The 23,162-nt window shown below is 42.5% G+C and overlaps 1 protein-coding gene across 3 annotated transcripts in view; it reads right to left on the bottom strand.

Annotated features, from left to right (window-relative positions):
- STAB2 (stabilin 2) overlaps nt 1-23,162 on the bottom strand; it is a 107,564-nt gene that overhangs the window by 23,451 nt on the left and 60,951 nt on the right. For all 3 annotated transcript variants that reach the window (XM_029078915.2, XM_029078917.2, XM_029078916.2), the window contains 19 exons: nt 22,442-22,540; nt 22,246-22,353; nt 20,627-20,758; nt 19,346-19,474; nt 18,572-18,628; nt 17,139-17,234; nt 15,940-16,135; nt 14,189-14,284; nt 12,676-12,721; nt 11,207-11,283; nt 9,030-9,155; nt 8,111-8,184; nt 6,956-7,027; nt 4,561-4,680; nt 2,981-3,028; nt 2,068-2,148; nt 1,820-1,966; nt 983-1,123; nt 62-121 (listed from right to left, as the gene is read on the bottom strand). In XM_029078915.2, the coding sequence (XP_028934748.1) occupies nt 62-121; nt 983-1,123; nt 1,820-1,966; nt 2,068-2,148; nt 2,981-3,028; nt 4,561-4,680; nt 6,956-7,027; nt 8,111-8,184; nt 9,030-9,155; nt 11,207-11,283; nt 12,676-12,721; nt 14,189-14,284; nt 15,940-16,135; nt 17,139-17,234; nt 18,572-18,628; nt 19,346-19,474; nt 20,627-20,758; nt 22,246-22,353; nt 22,442-22,540 (1,905 nt within the window). The remainder of the gene's footprint in view (nt 1-61; nt 122-982; nt 1,124-1,819; nt 1,967-2,067; nt 2,149-2,980; nt 3,029-4,560; nt 4,681-6,955; nt 7,028-8,110; nt 8,185-9,029; nt 9,156-11,206; nt 11,284-12,675; nt 12,722-14,188; nt 14,285-15,939; nt 16,136-17,138; nt 17,235-18,571; nt 18,629-19,345; nt 19,475-20,626; nt 20,759-22,245; nt 22,354-22,441; nt 22,541-23,162) is intronic.

Here is a 23,162-nt window from a genome sequence, read left to right as displayed (position 1 = left end):
TGGAAATCTCAAACAAGTTGCAACTTGACAACTCAAAAGGTTTTTCCCCTTGTGTTCTTACCTGCAGTAGCTTGCTAAATTTGCTATATCCATTGCTTGTAGCCACTGTTGTAAGATTCTCCTGCAAAGAGAACAAGGATACAGGTGTTTTGTTTCATCTGGGAAATAATCACAGTATTCTGGAAGTTTAGGGTCGTTGTTATGCCTTTTATTTTATGAATTGTTATGGAATTTTAAACTGCTTTTAGCAGTAGTGGCCCTAGGGGAGAGAAAACTGGGAAACTGTACTGGCCTCTAACCTTTAGGGCCAAGGAGCCTAAACACTGAGCTCAATGTTAAACTCTTCCTTCATTTAATTATGACATTTTGTCCCTATTGGTGGGACAAAGTGAAATTGAAATAGAAAATGTGCAATTTAAATATGGCTCATAATCAGTCAGTGGTATTCACCTAGTGCCACCATTCATTCAATTGTATTTATTGAGTGCTTACTATGTGCAGAGCACTGTACTAAGCTCTTGGAATGTACAATTCGGCAACAGATCTAGACAATCGCTGCCCAACAACAGGCTCACCCGTGCACAAGGCTCTGTATTAAGCCCCTGAGAGTACAACAGAATTAAGACATATAGAATTGTTTGGAGGCATGATAACATTATGGCCACTACAGCTTCTAGTTTTCTTTTAGCCTTCTTACTGCTTAGTGAGGTAACATTGATGTCTCTCTCTGTTGTTCCTGAAGGTAAGGGAATATAGAAGAAACTCAGAAATGAGTTCTAAAATTTGGATTCAAATAGGGATTTTGATTTTGCTTGTTTATCTTCCCTCCAAAGGGTTTACAATAACACATTCCCCCCGCTTGACCAAAAAAAAACACCCAAAAAAGCCAGACTCAAAATAACATTTTGGGCAAGGAATATGCTGGACAGTAATTTTGTTGAAGATGGCTGCTTGATAATTAAATACCCCCAAGCCTACATACCCGATTATTTCCTGATGTATCCTTGAGGATGACCTGCGTGTTTTGGGGAATTAATAGCTTGTCTATAACATGAATAACACCATTGGTGCTGATGGCATCACTGGATATGATCTTAGCTTTGCCATTTAAATATACTGTATCCTGAAACAAACAAAAATAAATCCAGGATTTTTCACAGAAAAAAGATATAGACAGGAATAGAAATGCAAACACTTTTTACCGATTTTGCACAAGGTCAATGCAATCAGGGTCAAATGAACATTTTAGAAGAATTGTGAGGCAAACTGCCCCGTTCCTGAATGCTTTCAGTAACTGTTGATGTAAGCACACAGTCCTCTAACCCAGAAGCCAAACACCTGTTGCCAAGCACTGTACTAAGCGCTGGGGTAGATTCAAGATAATCAGGCTGGACCCAGTCCCTGTCCTACGTGGGCTCACAGTCTAAAGGGGAGGGAGGATCAGGTATTTTATTTGCATTTTTACAGCTGAAGAAACCGGGGCACAGAGAAGTGAAATGACTCCCCCAAGGTCACCCAGCAGGCAAGAGGTGCAGCTGCGATTAGAACCCAAGTTATTGTCAGACCCGTGCTCTTTTCACTAAGCCATGCTGCTTCCTGGAGACATCAATCAGTAATATTTATTGAGCACCTACTGTTTGCAGAGCACCGTATTAAGCAGTTGGGGGAGTACACCGTAAGAGTTAGTAGACACATTCTCTACCCATAACAAGTGGCATGTGGAAGTCTGGTCTCCTCTCAGGTGACAAGCAATTGGAAAAGGAAATGCCAGTTCAGAAAAACTCTAAGGAAGCAGAGGATTTCCTCTTGTTCAATTTACCTGAGAGAAGGTGATCTTGAGCATTTCCCCTTGGAGAGATGTAATATTTGGGGTCGACTTCAGGTCATCAAAGAGCAGGCGGTTGCAGGCTACCATGTGATACCGAAGAATCTGGGGCATTATTCCCTTGGTTGTCCAGTCTTTAACCTGAGGCAGGAACCCAAGGAGGTTCAGGGGGAAGGCTGAACATCGCATTCAGAAGCCAGAGTGCCCGTTTGCTCAATCGGCATCAAAAATCAATTCCTTACCTGGGATTCCTCAAAAGCTTCCGAAGAGGGCACGAAGATGGTGAAAGGGCCTGGGCTGGCCAGGTCTCTGACCAAGTTTTCCTGGAGAGAGAACCCCAAGCCCAAATCCTCGATCACCCAGTAAGTACCCTGCATTGCCACGATAATAAGAGGCCTGAACTTTGCTTAAGGAGAATTACCAGACTCAAAGCAGTGCTATTCAGAGGCTCAATTCCTCAAACTAGTCCAAACCAAGCTTCTCTATGGATCCAGATTCTCTCATCCCTGTTTGATTTCAACATGAAAAAATGGACACATTTCATCCACCCATTTCAGGAAGGAATAGACTTAACTTCAAATCCCAGGAATTCCAAAGCAGTCCACGGGGAGAGATTTTGATCCCAAGGGGTAGACCACAAGACTAACGTGGGCTGAGCCCACTAAGGGGGATTGCATTGAAGTCCTGAAATGAAAATCCCATCTTATGAAAAATGATGAATGAGTTGAGTCTTAGGCGAGGTGACAGGCTGGTTGCTTTAGGCCACGTTTGGTTTGGATAGTATGGGAGCTGACCGAGAGTGGCACAGCCCATAAAATTCTCCCTGATGCCACCTGCCATCTGACTTTGACTCAACCCAGCCTGGGCAGGTACATCTAGGGCAACTCTCAGAATGCTAGGGTCTGGAAAACTAAGCCAGTAGCCACCATTCAAGGTTGGGAGGCCTTGCCTAGAGTGAGGAATTGTGCACAGGCTGATGGGAAAACAGTGAAGAGAGGAACACAGCAGTCACAAAGTCAACTTTTTCCATCTCCTAAGTCTCTCCTCCACCTCTTCCCACCTCCCTCCCCACCCGATATCTGAACACAATCCTCGATGTCTTCTGCCTTCAAGGATTACTGCTTCAGGCTTATGGAACAGTGAGGGAATTCTTACCTGAAGCTGATAGAAATAGGTGGATGTTCTTGGATTCTTGGGAAGCTCCTACAGTCAAAAGGAAATTCTTTTATTTTTGAACTAAACTTGCAGAAAGGAATAAGACTTTACAAGGGCATCCTTTCAAATATTCAAATGTGCAAATATTCCCAAGGATGCACTCAATCATTTATATTTATTGAGCGCTTACTGTGTAGATACCAGATAATCAGGTTGGACACAATCCTTGTCCCATGTGGGACTCACAGTCTCAATTCCCCTTTTATAGATGAGGAAACCGCAGCACAGAAGAAATAAAGTGACTTACCCAAGGTCACACAGCAGACATATGGTGGAGACTGGATTAGAACCCAGCTCCTCTGACTCGCAGGCCTGTGCTCTATCCACTGTCATGCTGCTTCTCAGAGCTGGTAGGCACTTTGCCTCCCCACAACGAGTTTACAGTCTAGAGGACTGTACTCCATCCATTGACCCTCCTCTCTTGCTAGTCTGTCTGAAAGTACCTGTTGGATTCGACACCGAATCCCGAGTTGCAACATCCCCCCAGCTATCTAGTGCTGGCCAGTTTCATATTCCTGACTCTGTTCTTTGGATTTGAGTCCAAAGGCACTGTTGGAAGAGGGAAAAATGAGTGCCTGGAAAGTCTGTGTACTAGACAGAAGGCTGATGGAAATGGATGCAGAGGAAGGTGGAGTGTTGGGCTGAGACTCCTAGGCTCTCTACTGTGCAAATCATTTACCAGCATATATTGCTGATTTCACGACACAACAGTTGGGGTTCCCAGAGTAATTGCTTTCCAACTCCCACCGTAGACATTAATCTACCATCTGCCCAGGGATTGAAGTAGGAAGGAATAAATAGAGAGAAGCAGCATGGCCCAGTGGAAAGAGTACAGGTCTGGGAGTCAGGAGGACCTGGGTTCTGATCCCAGCTCCACCACTTGTCTGTTGTGTGACCTTGGGCAAGTTATTTAACTTCTCTGTGCCTCAGTTACCTCATTTGTAAAATAAGCACAGAGACTGTGAGCACCATGTGGGACATGGACCGTGTCAGTGCTTAGTACGGTGCCTGGAACATAACAAGCACTTGACAAATACCATTAAAAAATAAGGTATTGGTCTGGGAGTCAGAGGATCTGGGCTCTAATCCCGACTCTGCCACATACCTGTTGTGACCTTGGGCAAGTCACTTTACTTCTCTGTGCCTCATCTATAAAATGGGGATTCAATACCCATTCTCCCTCCTACTTAGACTGTGATCCCCATATGGGACCTGATTATCTTGTATCTACCACGGTGCTTAGTACAGTGCTTGGCTCATTGTAAAGGGCTTATCAAATACCACAATTATTATTAAACACTCCACAAATATTGAATACATCTATGACAGCATCCAACTAGATATCAGAAAGGAAATGGGGGAAGTAAGAGAGGCAGAGAGACGTACGTAGATGATGAAGGGGTCCATCCTCAAGAGAATCAGGGCTTACATCCAGCTTGAAGCTTACTCAACTGGTATGGTCATTGCAAACACTTCCTTTAGCCAAAACACCTAATTTTATTGAGCAAATGATGCTTCACCTGATAGACAGTCCCACGACAGTTGAAGCCATCCCCAATATAGTCCGGTTTGCAGGTGCAAGTTCTTTCATCCAGTCCGGTATGGTTACAGATAGCAAATTCACTACAGCCGCCATTTTTCTGGTGGAATTTTCAATAGGAGAATAAACTCAGTTAGGCTGCATAGTGTCAAAAGCGATTTGCAAAATAATTCTACAGTTAAGAACCCATTTAATTTATTTTCCTGAACTTGGAGAGCCTTTCCCAGACCACATCTGTTTATAAGGAAATTATGACCAGCCTTGCAGAAGGAGAGAGAATTCTCTTACTGGAGCATAAAATAGGAAAAATAATAGAGAATCACAAGGCATTAGAAATGCTCTCTCAACCTCGAATCAGAGTGATTAACCATGATGTCGTGCACACACAGTATTACAAAGAGCTAGAGAATGTCACAATAAAATAATCTCAACTGAAATATGGCATATTGTATAACTACCGCAGTGAACAATTCAGAACGCTAAGTACATTAATAAATTGTGGCAAAGACTTGAAGGCTATTAGGACTAAAAGTCTGGCTATTATTCGAAAAGTACTTTTTCCCTTAAACTTGCATAAAATTTAAAAACTTCATTGAAGATTACAGTGAAATGGGGACTTCCTGCCCATATATTGTATGCATGTACACACAGGTATGTAAAGAATAGTCTAAAGAGAATTTCCACCAGTTGGGCTTCTACTCCAGAGAGAATAGAACTAGAAGAAGGGTTCCCACTGCAGAAAGTAACAGCTTAGTTATACCTAGGGAGAATTTATTGGCTGGGATGGGAATTCGACCTTGGGCTGCTCAGACTCCTTTCTGGTGACATTTAAAATCACTGCCTAATGGTAAGAGCACAGACTTTGGAGTTCTAATCCTGTCTCTGTTCTGCTACATGACCTCGGGTAAATTACTTAATTTTTCTGTGCCTCAATATCCTCATCAATACAGTGGGGATTAAATACCTTTTTCCTCTAACCCCACCCTGTCAGTTGTGAGCCCCATGTGGAACAGAGGCTTTGTCCAACCTGATTATTTTGTATCAACCCTAGTGCTTAGGACTGTGCTTGGCACATAGTTAGTGCTTACCGAATACTACAGTTATTGTAATTATTAAACACCGTTTGCCATGGGTGGCTTAGGCATTATTCAACCAACTGAAGCCCGGACCCAGCTTTAAAAGTCTTCTTCAGTAGAAGAAAATCTTTCAGGGTAAAGTCCGTATCCCTCAAATACCAGATACAGCATCTGCAAACTCCATCCTTTTCCCTCCGTTCTTTGCTTTTGGTTTACATCCTTTCCCCTCATTTACCTCAGTGGCCTTTGCAAATCTGGGGATCATCAGCAATAATGAGGCTAACAGATCGATGTGCAGCAATTACTGTTACTACTGTCAACAGAGGGATTTAATTACAGGATTTATGGGCTGCATAATTTGCCAATTACTCTGCAACTCTCAGGTGTGAGGTACTATAAATAGGAAGACACAGTGTATTTATAGAAACATGTTCTCTGAGAGTCACTTTTTTTTTGAGGCACCCATGATGCTTTGCTATCACTGACAGATGGAATACTTCTGGAGAGCAAACACAGGACAGTTCTAGGAGTCCCTGATATGACATAAAATATGCTTGTATGTACAGCTGTACCTCATTTTGCAGCAGCATTATGCTCATTGAAAATGTGGCTATATTGTGAATGGCAGTACCATGAATACCTTTCCACCTTGACTTAGATGGTATAAATTGGAATCTCTTCCAGAACTATTGGAAAGGTGATATAATAATAATAATAATGACAATCACATTTATTAAGATCGTACTGTTCCAAGCACTGTGCTAAGTACTGAAATAGATGTAAGAATATGAGATCAGAATATGAAATAAAATTTTTATGTGTTATGTGCTGCTTCTGTCAAGTATTAGCATTTAGCATAAAAGAATATCATGTACTGTTATGTCAAGTATCACTCAGTGGCACTTAAATCTTTGATGCAATAACTGAATGAGGAGTTGTAACAATTATGATATTTTGCTAATATACCTGGAGTTATTTTAACAAACAATAGTTTAGTGACACATCATTACAGAATAGGGAAGATAAAGAAATTTCAGAGTACTATTTCAGAGGTTCTGAAATGGATCTAAATTTATGACTTGTGAGTGTGTGGAGCAACACACCCGGGGGTACAACCAGGTTTTAGTCCTTGAGATATGGAGTTGTATCATAAATGGTTTTATTGGATGAACTTTTGGCCATTTTCTGGAGAAATACACATCTCTGTCAAAACTTGGCAGATCCCCAGGGGAAGAAAGGCCAGAAAAAGGCCAAACCAAGGGTGAACTGTAGGAGCATTTGCCCTGTAGCTATCCTCACCGTTCGGCAGATATTGATGAGGGTACATGTTTTTCCATCTCCCGAATATGCTCGCAAGCAATTGCAGACCGCCTGTCAGGGAAAGATAATATATTACATAAAACATCCATAGCTTCTTTTCTGTTTTGTTTACCTCGAACCCATCTATTGACTTAAATTCTCCCTAATCTCTAAACATCACATCACCCCACTTTTCTCCATTCACCTTTTAAAATAATTTTTTCTCCCATCCTTAAGGGAAAAAATGTCAAGGCTAAATATGAGTGATGGGATTATCGTTTACTTAGTCTCTTACCTTTTAATGTGAGCATGAGCCTATTCGATTTGATTCGACAAGGTGACAGATGAAGGAAACTTTTTCCATTTGCTTCTAGTTCTATCTTTTCTTTTTTTTTTTACTATTACCCACAGTACATTACCAGTGTAACTAAATATTTAAGTTGAGAACAATTTTGAGGGTCACTGGTTTGGCCCAATTCCTCCAGGTCCCCTCAATGTTACCCTCTCAATAATATTTACTGAGCACCTGCTGGGTGTAGAGCACTGTACTAAGCATTTAGAAGAATACAATAGAATAGTCATGATCCCTGCCCTCAAGGGACTTCCAATCTAGTGGGGAAGACAGACACTAAAATGAATTACAGGTAGCAGGAACGAGAGACTATAAAAGTATGTGCTAGACAGTAAGCTCGCTGTGGGCAGGTAACATGTCAAGCAACTCTGTTATATTGTAATCTCCCAAGCACTCAGTACAATTCTCTGCACATGGTAAGTACTCAATAAGTTCAATTGATTGGTATGTACATATATGTTATGGGGTTTGGGTGGGGGTGAACACATAATTAGGTGATGCTAAGTGGCATCAACTCTCTTTTCTTTCCTTTGGAATTATTCATGCACACTTTGTCTCCTTATATCCCTTTCTCCATCATCCATGGCTCCCATTCCCCCCCAGTTTATGACACCCATTTCCTGGGTCTCAGGCCCTAACATGAATTTTACAGTCTCCCAAGTGTCCCTGATTAGTGTTTCTCTCTACACTGTAAGCTCCTTTCGGGCAGGGAATATATCTATTATATTAGTACAGTGCTTTGCACACAGTGAGCACTCTATAGATATAATTGACTGACCATATTTTAGGAAACAACAACTCACCTGATTGGGTCCTGTTTGAGTGCATTCTGCATTTTTGTCACAGCCACCATTGTTTTCCAAACAAGGATTGATTTCTTTAAAACATAAATCCCAATTTCATGTTTAGAGTGTCACATTTTCATCGAGCATCATAAATTTATCAAATGCCTTAGGAGAGCTGGTTTATGGCTATTTAGGGAAGTGAAAAAATGCCTAATTTACCTAGGATAACCCTAGTTCCATGGTGAGATGGCTTTTATTAACCACTTATTAGCCACTTTCTTATCCATTATTTGAGTAGAGTAAGAATACTACTGAAAGTTTGTACATTTTGGTGGCCAATCTGTAGCTTTAGTAAGACAGTGAGCCCCAAGTTTGGACAGGGACTGTGTCCAGCCTGATTTCCTTATATCCACCCCAGGGTTTCCTGCAGTGCCTGGCACATAATAAACACTTAAATGTCACAGTTATTATTATTATTATTAAGAAGTGTGTTAGTCATGAAAATTTCAGAAACTCTTGAAAGAATTGTATTTGGATGGCATTTTATATTTGTACACAGATTTCTCACTAGATGACTCAAATATAGTTTGAAGAGTCTACTGTTCATCTTATGCTAAGGAACATCGACAAAGACTTAAGAGGACTGAGACGTCGCTTAATGAGGGAAGTGAGAAACCCATAGTGGATGGGACTGAATAAATGCCAAATCACAAAGGGAGAACAAACCCTAGGCCATAAAGAGGATAAGTATTCTTCCTCTGCCACCACCAAACCTCTGTTTGGGACTCTCCATCTCTAGTCTCGAGGCTCTTATCCTCTCACCCTCCTTGATCTCAGTCAGGCTCAGGTCTAATAGCTATCAATTCTCCCTGCCCCTCCACCCTCCTTCATTTCTTCATTGGATAAAATGCACTGACACCCCCCTGATTCTACATACCAAGACACACAATTCCATCTCCAGCGTATCCAGCCTTGCAGACACAAACCCTGTTTCCCGGGGTGGTCCTTCTACAGTCTGCTTTGGCAGAACAACCGCCATTGCGGGTTTCACAGGCGTCGATGGCTACGGAAAGGGATAGGCAAGAGGTGATGGAGGATGGCGAGAGGAGAGAGAAACACATCCAAAATGAATATTCACTCCATTGGTGACTTTTAAAACTTTCAGCTTTATTCCTCAGCTAATAATCAATCGAAAAATAGTATTTAGGGAGTGTCTACTGTGTGCACTCTACTAGGGGCCTGGGACATATTGACCGAAGAAGAAACAATCTCTGTCCACAAAGAGTGAGAATTTATTTCTAGAGCCAAATGTTTTCTAAATTTTTTTAAGGCTCAGAAGGGGCAATCAATCAGGTTTTTTTGGTTGATCTCTGTGACCATCACCTGTTTGGTGAGTAGGTTATACATTTTTAGGGTTGTTTCTGATTTAATCTGATTTCTACCACCAAATTGTGGTTTAAAAAATTAGGCCTTAAATCTTCCCTTCTCAAGAAACCCTCAAATTTCTATGCACTTTTAGGATTTTGCTTGTGTGAATATGAACTTCTACTAACCAAATTGTGGTTAAAGCCTTTACCTTCCCCCCGCCGAGAAACTACTACTTTCCTACTTAGACTGTAAGCTGCTGTGGTAGAGGGACTGCATCCAACCTGATTAACATATCTACCACAGTTCTTAGAGCAGTGCTTGACCCGTAATAAGTGCTTAACAAATACTATCATTATAATTATAAGAAAGCCCCAAATGAATGAAAGATTCTCTTCTAACAGCTTTACTGCCATTCTGCATGTTGAAAAGATATCTGGAAGGGTTGGTCATTAAAAAAAAATACATATTTTTTTTTCTGGGAAATTTCTTTCCTCTACACTCTATAAAGATCCTGGTGTTCCTTTGGCTGACACCAATAGTCAGCTTTCACTTCTCTCCTGGGAGACATCATTCTTCTTGCTTTTAGCCCACGCCTCAGAGCAAATGTAGTTCAGTTCTAGATTGAGGATGAAGTCTGATACTCTAATTTGTATAAAAATCACTGTGGAGGTCAACAATTAACTAGGTCCAACTTAGCCGTTTGCAAAAATCAGAAAGAGATAACATGTTTCTGAAGAAATGCTGATTATGCACATGTTGTTCTACATGAGTAAAGCATCCTAAAATAAAATTAGAAATGCTTGACAGCTTTGAAACTTTAAAAATTTAAGCCTGATTTTCACCTGAAAAAATAATTACCTCCCAATTATATAATTATATGTACTTTTAATTCCCATAAAAATATACCCTACTAGAGAAGCAGTGATCTATCTTTCAATATGAACAGGCCCAGAAAGAGCCTGCCCCCCTGAAGACTGTTAGGAGAAGGTTAATGGGGGAGATTTGAAGAATGACAGGACTGACTTATGACTAGAGACTGAAATAGCTTCTTATTTATATAGTGCTTAGAAGTGGGTAACTAAGATTAGTACTGCTTTAATGCTTTGGTCATTAACTTCACCATTTCCTAAACTCCAAATAATGTTAAAAATGAATGCTGGTATCTGGGCTATGTGGACAAAAGTCCAGTGAGAGGAACTGATCTCCTTCCCCATGAGAAAGCATATGTCTGTGGGTTGGGGCGTTCCAATTTTTTGAAAGGGCAACTGGGCTACACTGCAATGTGGCTCTCAAGAGTAGTTTTGTGTTTGCCACGGAGGGGCGGTGTGCTAATTTGGATCAGTATCAGCCCCATAAGCCCATCAGGATGATGCAAAGCTTCCTGACTACCTGAAGCGGCATTGTCAGTCAGGTCTGTCCCACTCATTAAGCTTTTTTTTTTCCAGCAAAAGACAACAGATGTAACTCAGGCCCAAGCTACTTCCAAACCCACACAACTCTAACGTAAACAACATGTTCCCTCCTCTTGAACACAATATGCTCCATCCTAGAGATCTCCAGTCCTTTGTCCTCCTGAAGCTGCACCTGTTGCATTCAATTCATTTCTACTCAATTGGCAGCAATTATTGGACTCCATTCACGGCCACGGAAACGTGAATCTCTCAACAGCTCTTCTGTTTTCCTGCAGTCCTTGAAGACGGGCAGCAGCACATTCTTTCAAAAGGTAGAAAACAAAGTTCCACTCGCCTGCACAGGCTGTCCCGTTCCCTTGAAAGCCAGCTGCACACTTGCAGGACGGTGGACCATCAGGATTGGTAAGACAACTACAAAGGAAAAGGAGGACAAGTTGTATGCTGGAAAAATTAGCCTTTCCATTCACGCATCACTGCGGGGAGGTATTGCTTTACTCTTAATGGCAGGATGAACAAATTCATTTCCCACAGCCCAATACTAGACAGCTAAAGCATTTACCAACCAGGTGAACGTTCACGTGTCTCTACACAGGCCCAGATGAGGAAAAAGCAGAGCAGAGATGCCCAAGGGCACAGTGAATGGAAGTGTCGGTGAAGCAGCTTAATAAGAAGAGCGATTTTTACCGAGGATAATAATAACTCCATTCTTGGTAAGAACAGCTTGGTTAGATTTTAATCTCCCAAATTGCTTGGGTTCATTTGTTCATTCAGTCATATTTATTAAGCACTTACTGTGTGCAGACCACTGTACTAAGCGCTTGGGAATGTACAATACAGCAATAAAGATTGACAATCCCCACCCACCTGAGCTCACAGACTAGAGTGGTTTGCTTGAAAACCATTCCAGATAAAACTGTCTGGACTACCAAAGTAGGCCAATTCAGAGGAGAAGCTTGTGGGGTTTTCTACTCTTGGTAGTAGTGTTTACTGAACACTTACATGTACCAGGCTCCTTGGAAGTTCAGAAAAATGAAATGACACGTTCCCAGCCTGTAAGCTCATTATGGGCAGGGAAGATGTCTGCTATTTGTGCTTTATTGTACTCTTCCAAGTGCTTAGTACAGTGCTCTGCACATAGCAATATATACCATTGATTGATTTATTACAAGGATCTTACACTCAGTGAGTGGAGGCAACATAAAAATACATACAGCTAGAGTGGGCAAAATGAATACATGTATTTACACACACACACACACACACACACACACGTTGGAAGAGGACATGAACAAATGGGGAAAGAAGGCAAGGAGGAGGAAGGCAAGAGAACAATGTCTGAGGAATGACTGTGGAGAAGGTTAAGTTGGAGAAAAGTGGGAAAGAAAAGGGGGAATATTAGACCATGAGCAATCGCATTTTCCAGCCAGACCAATGGTTCACTGACCCAAGCCTCTGTCTCTGACGGGCCACAGGAAGCTTGGAAGAACCATGTGATGTCTGCCCTCCTGGATTCCTATCTCCAAGGTTATGGATGCCCAATCTAAATTCCTACTTCCTCCTCAGCACCCTGATCTTTCCCTCAAGTAACCAATATGGTGGAAAACCTCAGGTCCTCCATGGTAGGGTTGATATTGCAGTTCTCTGCTTGTGGGAAAAGGCTGAAAGTGACGCAACCCACATATGGGGTGACCAAATAAGACTTTTCAAACAACCCAAACTCTGAAATTCTTGTGAGGTAAACTCTTTCCTGGTCAGAGTGATAGGCCCTCTCCCCTCTCGAAAGAGGACAGGCTGAATACCTACTTAGCACTGGTGTGGCATGTCCCATTACATTCATCTTCTTTGATTTCTGAAAAAGGAAGTATTCTCGTAAGCAAGCAAGCAACATTTTCAATTGTTCCTTCCCTCTCTTACAGCTGAACTAGATTCCCAATTGTGAAGTTCATTGTGGGTAGGGCAAGTGTCAACTAATTCTGTTGTGTTGTACCCTCCCAAGTGCTTAGTACAGTGCTCTGCCCACAATAAGTGTTCAATAAACTTACCGATGATGATGGTGATGAAATGTAAGGTGTGACTCACCCCTTAAAAGTATCTGTTTGTACTGTTTGGGAAAGGGAAATTTTATTTTTTTCTTGGTAGCACAGTCTGAGATGAAGCAATAATATGCTACCAAAAGGAGTGGCTTTACTAGCACGAATTAGGATTTGCCTTTGTGGTTTTTCTTTGCCTACTCACTCTTGAATATACTACAATGAATGAGATTTATAAAAGGAACAATCTAGTGACCTCAGAAAAGTTCTGGGGACTCACGCTAGCCAGATTTACCGACCCATTTTTCTTCACAGTTTGGACCTAAGGGAGGTAACAACTAGAGGAGTGTTGAATTTAAAGGTGGGGGGAATGACTTTCTGTGGATTTTTTGTTTTTAATAAATTAAAGTTAGTTAATGCTGCCCTCCTCCAAAAATCCCTCAAAAAGTCAGGCCTTCCCTGATTCCCTTTTCCTTCCCAAATTTGCCATCTCTTGAGGCTGGCAGAGTTAGGTCACTGTTCCTTATGTGGTAGGTTACTATGCCCTCTCTCCAGGTCTCTCTGTGAGACTGTGGGACATATATGCAGGCACACAGCATTGAAACAGGATGAATTCTATGAAAACTTTCCTTAATATGGGTTTTGCAAGACCATCTCCGCTGTGTTATGGAATTGGGTGAGTGCTAAGTGTCATGCAATAATAACAATAATGTTTACTATTATTATGATGGCACATATTAAGCTGTAGTAATAATATTTAATAAACACATATCATGTACCAAACTTTGTGCTAGGTACTAGATAGAAGATAGATCAAGAGAAGCAGCGTGGCCTAGTGGAAAGACCACTGACTTGGGAGTATGAGGACCTGGGTTCTAATCCCGACTCTGTCAATTGCTTGCTGTGTGAGCTTGGGCAAGTCTTTTAACTTCTCTGAACCTCAGTTCACATCTGTAAAATGGGGAATAAATCCTGTTCCCTGTTACTTAGACTGTGAGCCCCAGATAAGACAGGGACTGTGTCCAACCTGATTAACTTGTATCTACCTCAGTGCCTAGAACAGCATTTGACATATAGTAAGCACTGAATAATATAATCGTAATGATAATAATAGTAATAACTCTATGATCAGACACAGTTCATGTCCCACATGGGGCTCACAATCCAAGAGGAAGGGAGAACGGGTACTTAATACCCATTTTACAAATGAGGAAGCTGAGGCACAGTCTGGTGGAATAGATGACAGTAGCAATAGAATCACAGAAATACTGAGGAAATGCTCTTACCGCTTTCGCATTTTACGCCTCTCCAGCCAACTTCACATTCACAGGTGCCATCTCCCTCTGCTCCCTGGCTACACTTCCCATGGACACAAGCACACACTAAGAGGAGAAAGGATGCAGAAAAGCACCAGTGTATGAGTTTCTTGGACTACAAGGTGACTACCAGCATTCACCTGGTTTTATGTCTCCCTACCTTCAAAGTGCTGCTAAAATCACACCTCCTCCAAGAGGGCTTCCCTCAATAGGCCCTGATTTCTCCCATTCGCCTCCCTTCTATGTTCTTAAACATTTGGATCTGTACCCCTTAAGAACTTGAAATACACCCCACCCCTAGCCCCACAGCGCTGAAGTGCCTATCTCTATGCTCTACCATTCCCCTATCAGTAATTTATTTTAATACCTGTCTCCCCTTGTAGACTGCAAGCTCCTTGTAGGCAGGGAAAGTGTCTATCACCTCTGTTGGACTGTTCTCACCAGAGTTTCTAGTACAGTGTTTGGCAGACGTAAGCACTCAATAAATACCACTGATAGATTGAATTCCAGAACAGAACCAAAGGGGAAGAAAAGCAGGGCACATAGGCTTGTTTCCCTAAATGTAATTTATTATTTTAAGTGCTTAGTGCAGTGCTTTCCACACAGTAAGCATTCAATAAATACGACTGACTGAATGAATGAATTCAGTGTCTGTGCCCCCCCTAAGATCCTTGAGGGATTTAGTCTACTTACTTTACTGTATTTTCCCAAGTGCTTAGTACAGAGCCCTGACCATAGAAAGGACTTAGTAAATACCATTGATTGATTGATTGGCTGATTTAAAGCCTACCAAGCAAGGTTACTAAGAGGCACCGGCCTGGTGTAATTCATTTTTTAAATGGTATTTGTTAAGCGCTTACTATGTGCTAGGCATTGTACCCATGCCAGTATTGCAGTCCCATATCACCGCCATGAGAAGGGATTCTGTATCAATAGGCTTTGTGACTTTGTCTGCTTACTAGGATTCCAGATATGTGAGGAGCCTAAAAACCCTCCTCATCCTCTACTTCTCTCTTCTTGCATTGGGTCCTGACGAGGCACACTTCTTCCTACACCCTCGCCGGCATAAATAAAACGTAAAAAGGTAAGGACGATGGTGCCCTGAATAATGGTCTGGAGTGCCTTTAAGAGGCAGAGTACTACAGCACAATGTGCACAGAAATTGACATGTTGCCAGCCTGTCTCTGCCCGACTCCTCATCCCCAAATGAAGGTCACTGGGTCCTCACAGCTCTGAGCTAAGGAGGAACAAGGAGACTTCAAAGGAAAATACCACCATTGAGGGGTCTAATGGATTGGGATGGAAACAAGAAGCAGCTTGGCCTAGTGGAAAGAGCACAGGCCTGGGAGGCAGAGGACGTGGGTTCTAATCCCAGCGATGCCGCTTGTCTGCTATGGGACCTTGGGCAGTCACTTGACTTCTCTGTGCCTCGGATACTTCATCTGTAAAATGGGGATTAAGACTGTGAGCCCTATATGGGACAAGGATTGTGTCAACCCTGAGTGTATCTGCCTCAGCACTCAGTACTGTGGTACCGTGCTTGGCACATAGTTAGCACTTAACAGATACCATAAAAAAATCCTAATGCAGAATATTTTCCTATCAGTTATTCCTATCCCCAGGCAGCCAAAGGCCTCGAAGGAGAGGATGCTGATGTTCAGCATTCCCACCAATTCCCAGCCTGACTTTCCTGGGTTCTGGGGAAGTCCAAGAACACCTACCCTGATCACAGCTGGGGCCATATTTGCCGTCGGTACACGTCTCACAGGCCGTCCCGCTGAACCCTTCTTCGCACTCGCACACTCCGGTTCCATTCACGCCATCCAAACAGATCCCGTTTCCAAAGCAGGCATTCCCAGCTTTTCCTGGGCAAGGCTGGCACTGCTGACCAAAGAAACCTGCACAGCATTCTCTTGTCTGGAACAGAGAGATGGGGGCATAGTTGAAGCTCCTCTTTTATGTTTCAACCTTCTTTTGGAAATATTTCACTTGCTTCTGCTAGCAGGTGGCAGAAGTGGGAGCTTTTCCTGTTGCATAAGAAGAAACTGCTTCCTTTTCCACCGGCTGCTCGATAGCAAATGCCAGGGGAAGGAAAATGGGGAGGAATGAAGATGAGAGGTCATAAAAAGCAGTGTGACCCAGTGGGAAAAGCATAGGCCTGGGAATTACAGGACCTGGGTATTATCCTAGTTCCATCATTGTGTGACCTCAGTCAAGTCATTAATTTTTCCTTGCCTCAGCTGCCTCATCTATAAAATGGGGATTCAACACCTGTCCCACCTCCTACTTAAACTGAGAGCCCCATTATGTCCAGTCTCATTATCACAAGATAATCTATCTTAATAATAATAATAATGACCGCATTTTTTAAGCACTATGTACCAAGCACTGTTCTAAATGCTGGGGTAGGTACAAGGTAATCAGCTTATCTCACGTGGGGCTCACTCTCTTAATCCCCATTTTACAGATGAGGTAACTGAGGCACAGAGAAGTTAAGTAACTTGCCCAAAGTCACACAGTTGACAAGGGGCAGAATCAAGATTAGAACCCATGAACTCTGATTCCCAAACCTGTCCTCATGCCACTAAGCCATGCTGCTTCTCTTCTTGAGTTCTTTAGAGCTCAACACAGGGTTTGGCACATTACAAGCACTCAACAAACAGTATAAGTATTATTAATTATAATTCCTCTTCAGGAGTGGAGGATAGATTTGTTGTCCCATAAAGGATTTTTTTTGGTTTTATCACTCTCTGACAGTCCCAAATCATTCCAACGAATGTTGATGTTTAGGTTGGTATCACCTTCTCGACAGGCAGCTGAAGTCATCATTTCCAGACTGCTCTCCTGCTTCCGAACCCAATGGTAGCAATAGACCCGTGGAAGGAGTCAAGAAAGATGGCGACTCAACCCTAATACTCACAATTACGGTTTTGACACATCTTGGCTGGCACCCGAGAAACATGGATCTCTTTCCCATGAAATAATTGGTGGAGATGCATTTCTTCATCTCTTCAGCCTGTGAAAAATAACTGAATCAGTTTTCGATAGCAGGCAACCGTGCTCCGGCATCTGAAAAAATTATACACGGTTCCGAAGCCTACCACTGTGTAAGTGCTAAAATGCTGAATGCAGAATTGGAGACGTGACTCCGTCACAGTTGCTTTCAATAATCAAATGAAGTGCACAGAGCAATAATGAGAGATAATCCACCAATAGTAGGCCACTGAACCAATGGGGAAAATAGGTAATAATTCTCCTTTAAGGAGAAGCCCCTTTGAGAGAGCTTCTTACAATGCATTACTTTGTGGAGGAAGGGAATTTGGAGAAACTACAGCCCAAGTTAGCCTTATAATAAATTTGTATCATCATAAAATAGTACCACTATAGAGAAGCAGCATGGCTCTGTGGCAAGAGCCCGGGCTTTGGAATCAGAGGTCATGGGTTAAAATCCCGGATCTGCCACTTGTCAGCTGTGTGACTGTGGGCAAGTCACTTCACTTCTCTGTGCCTCAGTTACCTCATCTGTAAAATGGTGATTAAGACTGTGAGCTCCACATGGGGCAATCTGATTCCCCTGTGTCTACCCCAGCGCTTAGAACAGTGCTTTGCACATAGTAAGTGTTTAACAAATACCAACATCATTATTATTGTTTTTAAGCAGTTAGTACAGTGCTTTGCATAAGTAAGCGCTCAATAAATATGATTGAATGAATTTATTTTTCATAACCAACATATTGCAGCAACATAATTTACCCAAATAAATAACCCAGCTCAGCAAAAAATCGGCAGTTAGTTCAATGTTCCTCTTCTCTTTAATCCAACTGGACTATTTCACTTTAAATCTGAATGGGGAACTGGGTCAGAAACAATCCAGAGTCCCTGTGGCTCTGTTTGATGCTTCTGCTCCCACTGAGAGGGACCTCTGCCCTTAACTGTTTTAAACTCCATCACCAGGTAAGAGGAGAGAATCTTCTTTGAACAGAGACATAGCATGACCTAGTGGATAGAGCACAGCCCTGGGAGTCAGAAGACCTGGATTCTAATACTGGCTCTGCCACTCGTCTGCTGGATGACTTTGGGTGAGTCACTTAACTTTTCTGTGCCTCAGTTACTTCATCTGTAAAATGGGGATTAGGACTGTTAGCCCCCTGTGGTACATGACTTTGTTCAACCTGATTAGGTTGTATCTACCCCAGTGCCTGACACATAGTATGTGTTTAACAAATACCATTAAAAGACCCCCACAGACATTTAAAGCTAGATCAAATTAGATCCATTTTCTTCATTTGATCCCCCAGAGCTGAAAATGGCAGCAACTGCACAAATACATTCATTTCCCTGAAAAATACTTACTAAAGCTTTGGTTCCTGGTGGGCAGTATGGTCGAAAGAGACAGTTCTCACACTTTCCCTAAGCAGAACACAGAGAGCATTTCAAGGTGAGTAGTGCACAGAGAATCCAAGGAAAAAGTAGATCCGTGTGTTAGGTGCATAAATAGTGAGAAGGGATCTCAATTTCCAGAAAAGATGATTGCTCATTTCAGGGGAAAAGATTTTTGAATTACAGATGCAAACCTTGAAATCATCTTCGACTTTCCTCTCCCTGTTATATGCCATGTGCCCCAATCACCATATTGGCAAGATCTGCTGATTCTTCCTCAGTACAGTCTGTCTAGGCCCTAGAAACATGTTTTTGGGATTAGTCAACAACCTCGTTTCTGATTTCTGAGTCTCACTCCCCTCTGGCCTATCCTAAATGGAGCAAAAAACAGCATTTTACTACGCAAAGATTAGATCATCTACAGACAAATGGTACAGAGATAGGTGATCAGGGAAGTGGAGAGCAGATAATGTGTCTACCAAATCTTTTAGATTGTACTCTTCCAAACACTTAACCTTCTATCATAGGTTCCATTTTCTAGCTCACTGGGCTTTTGTTGACTTTGATAATTTTTGGAAAAAGAAAGTATTAAAATGCCATCAAATTTCTGTTTCACTAATTTAAACCCAGAGAGGTCCTTATAATTAAAGAAGAAGAGAGGAAAAGCAAACCTGGAAAGGAAGAATTTTAGTTAGACATAAGTAGAAATCAGCAGGTGACACAAACCTATGGTTAGCTGCAACTTACTCGTATTATTGTCGTGTCGTTGTTGTCGCATCTGTTTTTCTGGATTTCCATAACCCTTCCCAAACCATGAATAACTCCCTTGTCAGTAGCAACATTTGTGTAGTTTATAGGTGCCTCATTTACATAGAGCTGAAAAGAGGAAATGTATTAACTTTTATCCCCCTTCAGATAAGCTGAGAATTCCTACATTGCTCCTCTGCTCTTCCTGTCTCACTGGTCATCCCTCATCTCACTCTGCTAACTCCAGTGTCAGCAGCAGGCCACAACACCGGGTTCCCTCCCCAAACCTTTTCTTACCCTCCTCTCACCCCATCCTGCCCCCTCATCCTTATCAGATCCCTCTTTTCAAGGGTGTTGGTTGGATTGGATGCTATTTTCCTTTCTTTTAATGACACTGGATTCTATTTTCCTCTGGATGTGTGTTGTATATTTCTGTTTTACTTTCCCAAACTCTTAATGCAGTTCATTCTCCCCAGTGGGTGCTAAATGAATACTGTTAATCCTCAAAACCTGGTGGATAGAGCACGGGCCTGGGAGTCAGAGGACGGGCGTTCTAATTCCGGCTCTGCCCCTTATCTGCTGTGTAACCTTGGGCAAGTCACTTTATTTCTCTGGCTCAGTTGCCTTATCTGTAAAATGGGGATTATTCTGGACTGTGTTCAACCTGATTAACTTGTATCTACCCTAATGTTTAAAACAGTGTTTAGCACATAGTAAACACTTAACAAATACTATAAAAAAAGCTTGTATCACTCCCTGGGAGGAAAACTGGTGCTGAAGGAGGCATGTTAACTCTTTTAGACCTCTTGGGGACTCTTTGGTGTACTGCTGCCCTGGAAGGACCTGACCCGCTGGTTTTCTGGGTTTTAGCAAGGTGCCCCAGGCTTAGAGTTCACAGGACGTGCAAATCTGTTCTAAACACAGGACAATGACTCCCGAGGAGGGAATCACGTAAAATCAGGCTTTGAGTCTGGAATGCCTCAGGAAGAAGCATGGTCTAGTGGATAGAGCACAAGCTTGGGGGTCAGAAGGACCTGGGTTCTAATCCCGGCACCGCCACTTGTCTGCTCTGTGACCTTGGGGAAGTTGCTTAACTTCTCGGTGCCTCAGTTACTTCATCGGCAAAATGGGGAGTAAGACTGTGAGCTCCATGTGTGATGTGGACTGTGTCCAACCTGATTAGCTTGTATCTATCCCAGAGCTTTAGAACAGTGCTTGGTGCATAAAAAGCGGTTAACATATGCCATTAAAAAACAACAAAAAAAATGGTTATACCAATACCTGTCCATTCTGGAGAAAGAAGCCCACATGGTAGGAAAACCCCAACATTGTCTCCCGGTGCATGCCATTGTGCAGGTCATTCTTCAAAAGTTTCTCTTCCAGAACAATATGATACCGGAGAATGTCTTCATTCTGGAACAAAAAAGAGACTATTTCACACTATCCATTTTATATATATTTTGTTGGGGTGTATAAGAGGATGAGGGCAAGAAGATGGAGATGGGCAACGTGGAAACTCTTCAGTTTTATTCCAATTAAGCAAAGGATTTTGGAGAAGAAAATATGTCTGATAAAGGAAATATGGATACTTGTGGTGACGAAGCTAGATTTTATTCACTCACCCTGGTGGCTCTATTTTAAAACATGTAGCCCCCAATACATGAGACACCAGTAGAGAGATCAAATAAAAAGAGCAAAGAACTGGGAATTGGGAAAGACTTGGAGCTACTCCTTGCTCTACGTCTGGGCTGCTGTGTGATCAGGGGCAAGTCACTTGCAATTTTTAGGCCTCTGTTTCCTTATCTGTAGAAAGGGGGTGATAATGCCTGCCTCTTTGTTCCTCTCAGTGCTGTTAAAAGGATAAAGTGAGATTATTTATGTGAAAGCCACTTCCTGTCACTCTGCTGCTGTCATTAATGCTGTCTCCATGAGGTCAGGGAGAAATGCTTCCAAAGCCCTCCCAATTTTTTTTCAATGGTATTTGTTAATGTTGGTATTTGTTAAGCGCTTACTATGTGCCGAGCACTGTTCTAAGCGCTGGGGTAGACACTGGGGAATCAGGTTGTCCCACGTGGGGCTCACAGTCTTAATCCCCATTTTACAGATGAGGGAACTGAGGCACCGAGAAGTTAAGTGACTTGCCCAAAGTCACACAGCTGGCAAGTGGCAGAGCCGGGGTTTGAACCCATGACCTCTGACTCCAAAGCCCGTGCTCTTTCCAGTGAGCCACGCTGCTCTTCATTTGTTAAATGCTTACTATGTGCCAGGAACCTTACTAAGCGCTGGGGTAGACAAAAGCTAAAAAGGTTGGACACAGACCCTGTTCTACATGGGGTTCACAGTCTCAATCCCCATTTTACGTGGGTCATGGGTTCCAATTCCAGCTATGCTGCTTGCCTGCTGTGTGACCTTGGGTAAGTCACTTAACTTCTCGGTGCCTCAGCCACCTCATCTGTAAAAATGGGGACCGAGACTGTAAGCCCAATGTGGGACGGTGACTGTGTCCAAACTGATTGGCTTGTATTCACCCCAGCACTTAGTACAATGCCTGGCACACACTAAGCACTTAACAAATACCATAATTATTATTATTATTATTTTACAGTTGAGGGAACTGAGGCCCAGAGAAGTGAAATGACTTGCCCAAGGTCGCAAGACAGGCACGTGGAGAAGCCAGAATTACAACCCAGGTCCCTCTTGACTCCCAGGCATGTACTCTATCCATTAGGCCACACTGCTTCCTAGTTCCCATTTCTCTTGGGATGATTAGGTAAGAAGGAGAGAGAAGTTATTTTGGGAGGCAGCCTCGATTGGCAATGGGCAGAAGGTGATGTGAAAGTAAGTGGTTTTTTGAATGGGCATGTTTACTAAAGATTTCCAAGTTTAACAAACATACGTACTAGAGAAGAAAGCCTTTTTTCTCTGATGTAATTCTCAATGGCATCGTTATTTGGAGCAAAAACAGTGTAACTCTCGGCTGCTTCAACTGCGTTGGCCAGACTATATTGCTAGGGTGGAGGAAAAGGAACACGTGTGAGTCACTTGTAATGATCTTTCTCAGAGGAATTCACTTCACCAAATGACATGACTACTTGCAATGATATAACCCCTGAAGATGGAGTATTCAGGCATCTGGTCTAGTCGTGTGAGGAGGGTAGGTAATGAGCCACTCATACTTCTTAGGGGTATCAGAACCTGTAAAAGGAATATTAAAAGAAAATGTTGGAACCCATTTACATATAACTCACTACTTGTTCTGACCCTACTTTACGACCTTTAACAAAAATCTCAGCTCCCAGGGTGGCCTGAGTGCCTCTGACATTGTGGATCACTCACTCCCTCCTCCAACAGACTCTCTCTGTCTTTGGTTTCACCCATCAATCAGTGGTATTCATTGAGTGCTTACTTTGGGCTGAGTACAGCACTAAGAACTTGGGAGAGTGCCATAAAAGAACTGGTAGACATAGTCCCTGACCTCGAAGAGTTTACAATCCAGCGGATCTCATGTGATTCTCTTCCTAGTTCTCTGACCACCGCTTCTCAGTCTCCTTTGTAGATTTATCACTCTTCCTTCACATTTTAACTGTGAATTTCCCCCGGGGTTCACTACCCTTCTCAATCTCCACTCATTCTCCAGCAGTTAGGCCGACTGGAAAGAGCACGGACCTGGGAGAGTCTAACCCTGACTCTGCCACTTGTCCGATCTGTGACTTAGGGAAGTCACTTAACTTCTCCATGCCTGTTTCCTCATCTGCAAAATGGGGATTCAATACCAGCTATCTCTATCACTTAGACCATGAGCCTCATATTCAGGAAC

This window comes from Ornithorhynchus anatinus, chromosome 14 (assembly GCF_004115215.2).
Source record: "Ornithorhynchus anatinus isolate Pmale09 chromosome 14, mOrnAna1.pri.v4, whole genome shotgun sequence".
NCBI lineage: Eukaryota > Metazoa > Chordata > Mammalia > Monotremata > Ornithorhynchidae > Ornithorhynchus > Ornithorhynchus anatinus.
The sequence above is the reverse complement of the archived record's forward strand: the minus strand, read 5'-3'. Positions and strand labels throughout refer to the sequence as shown.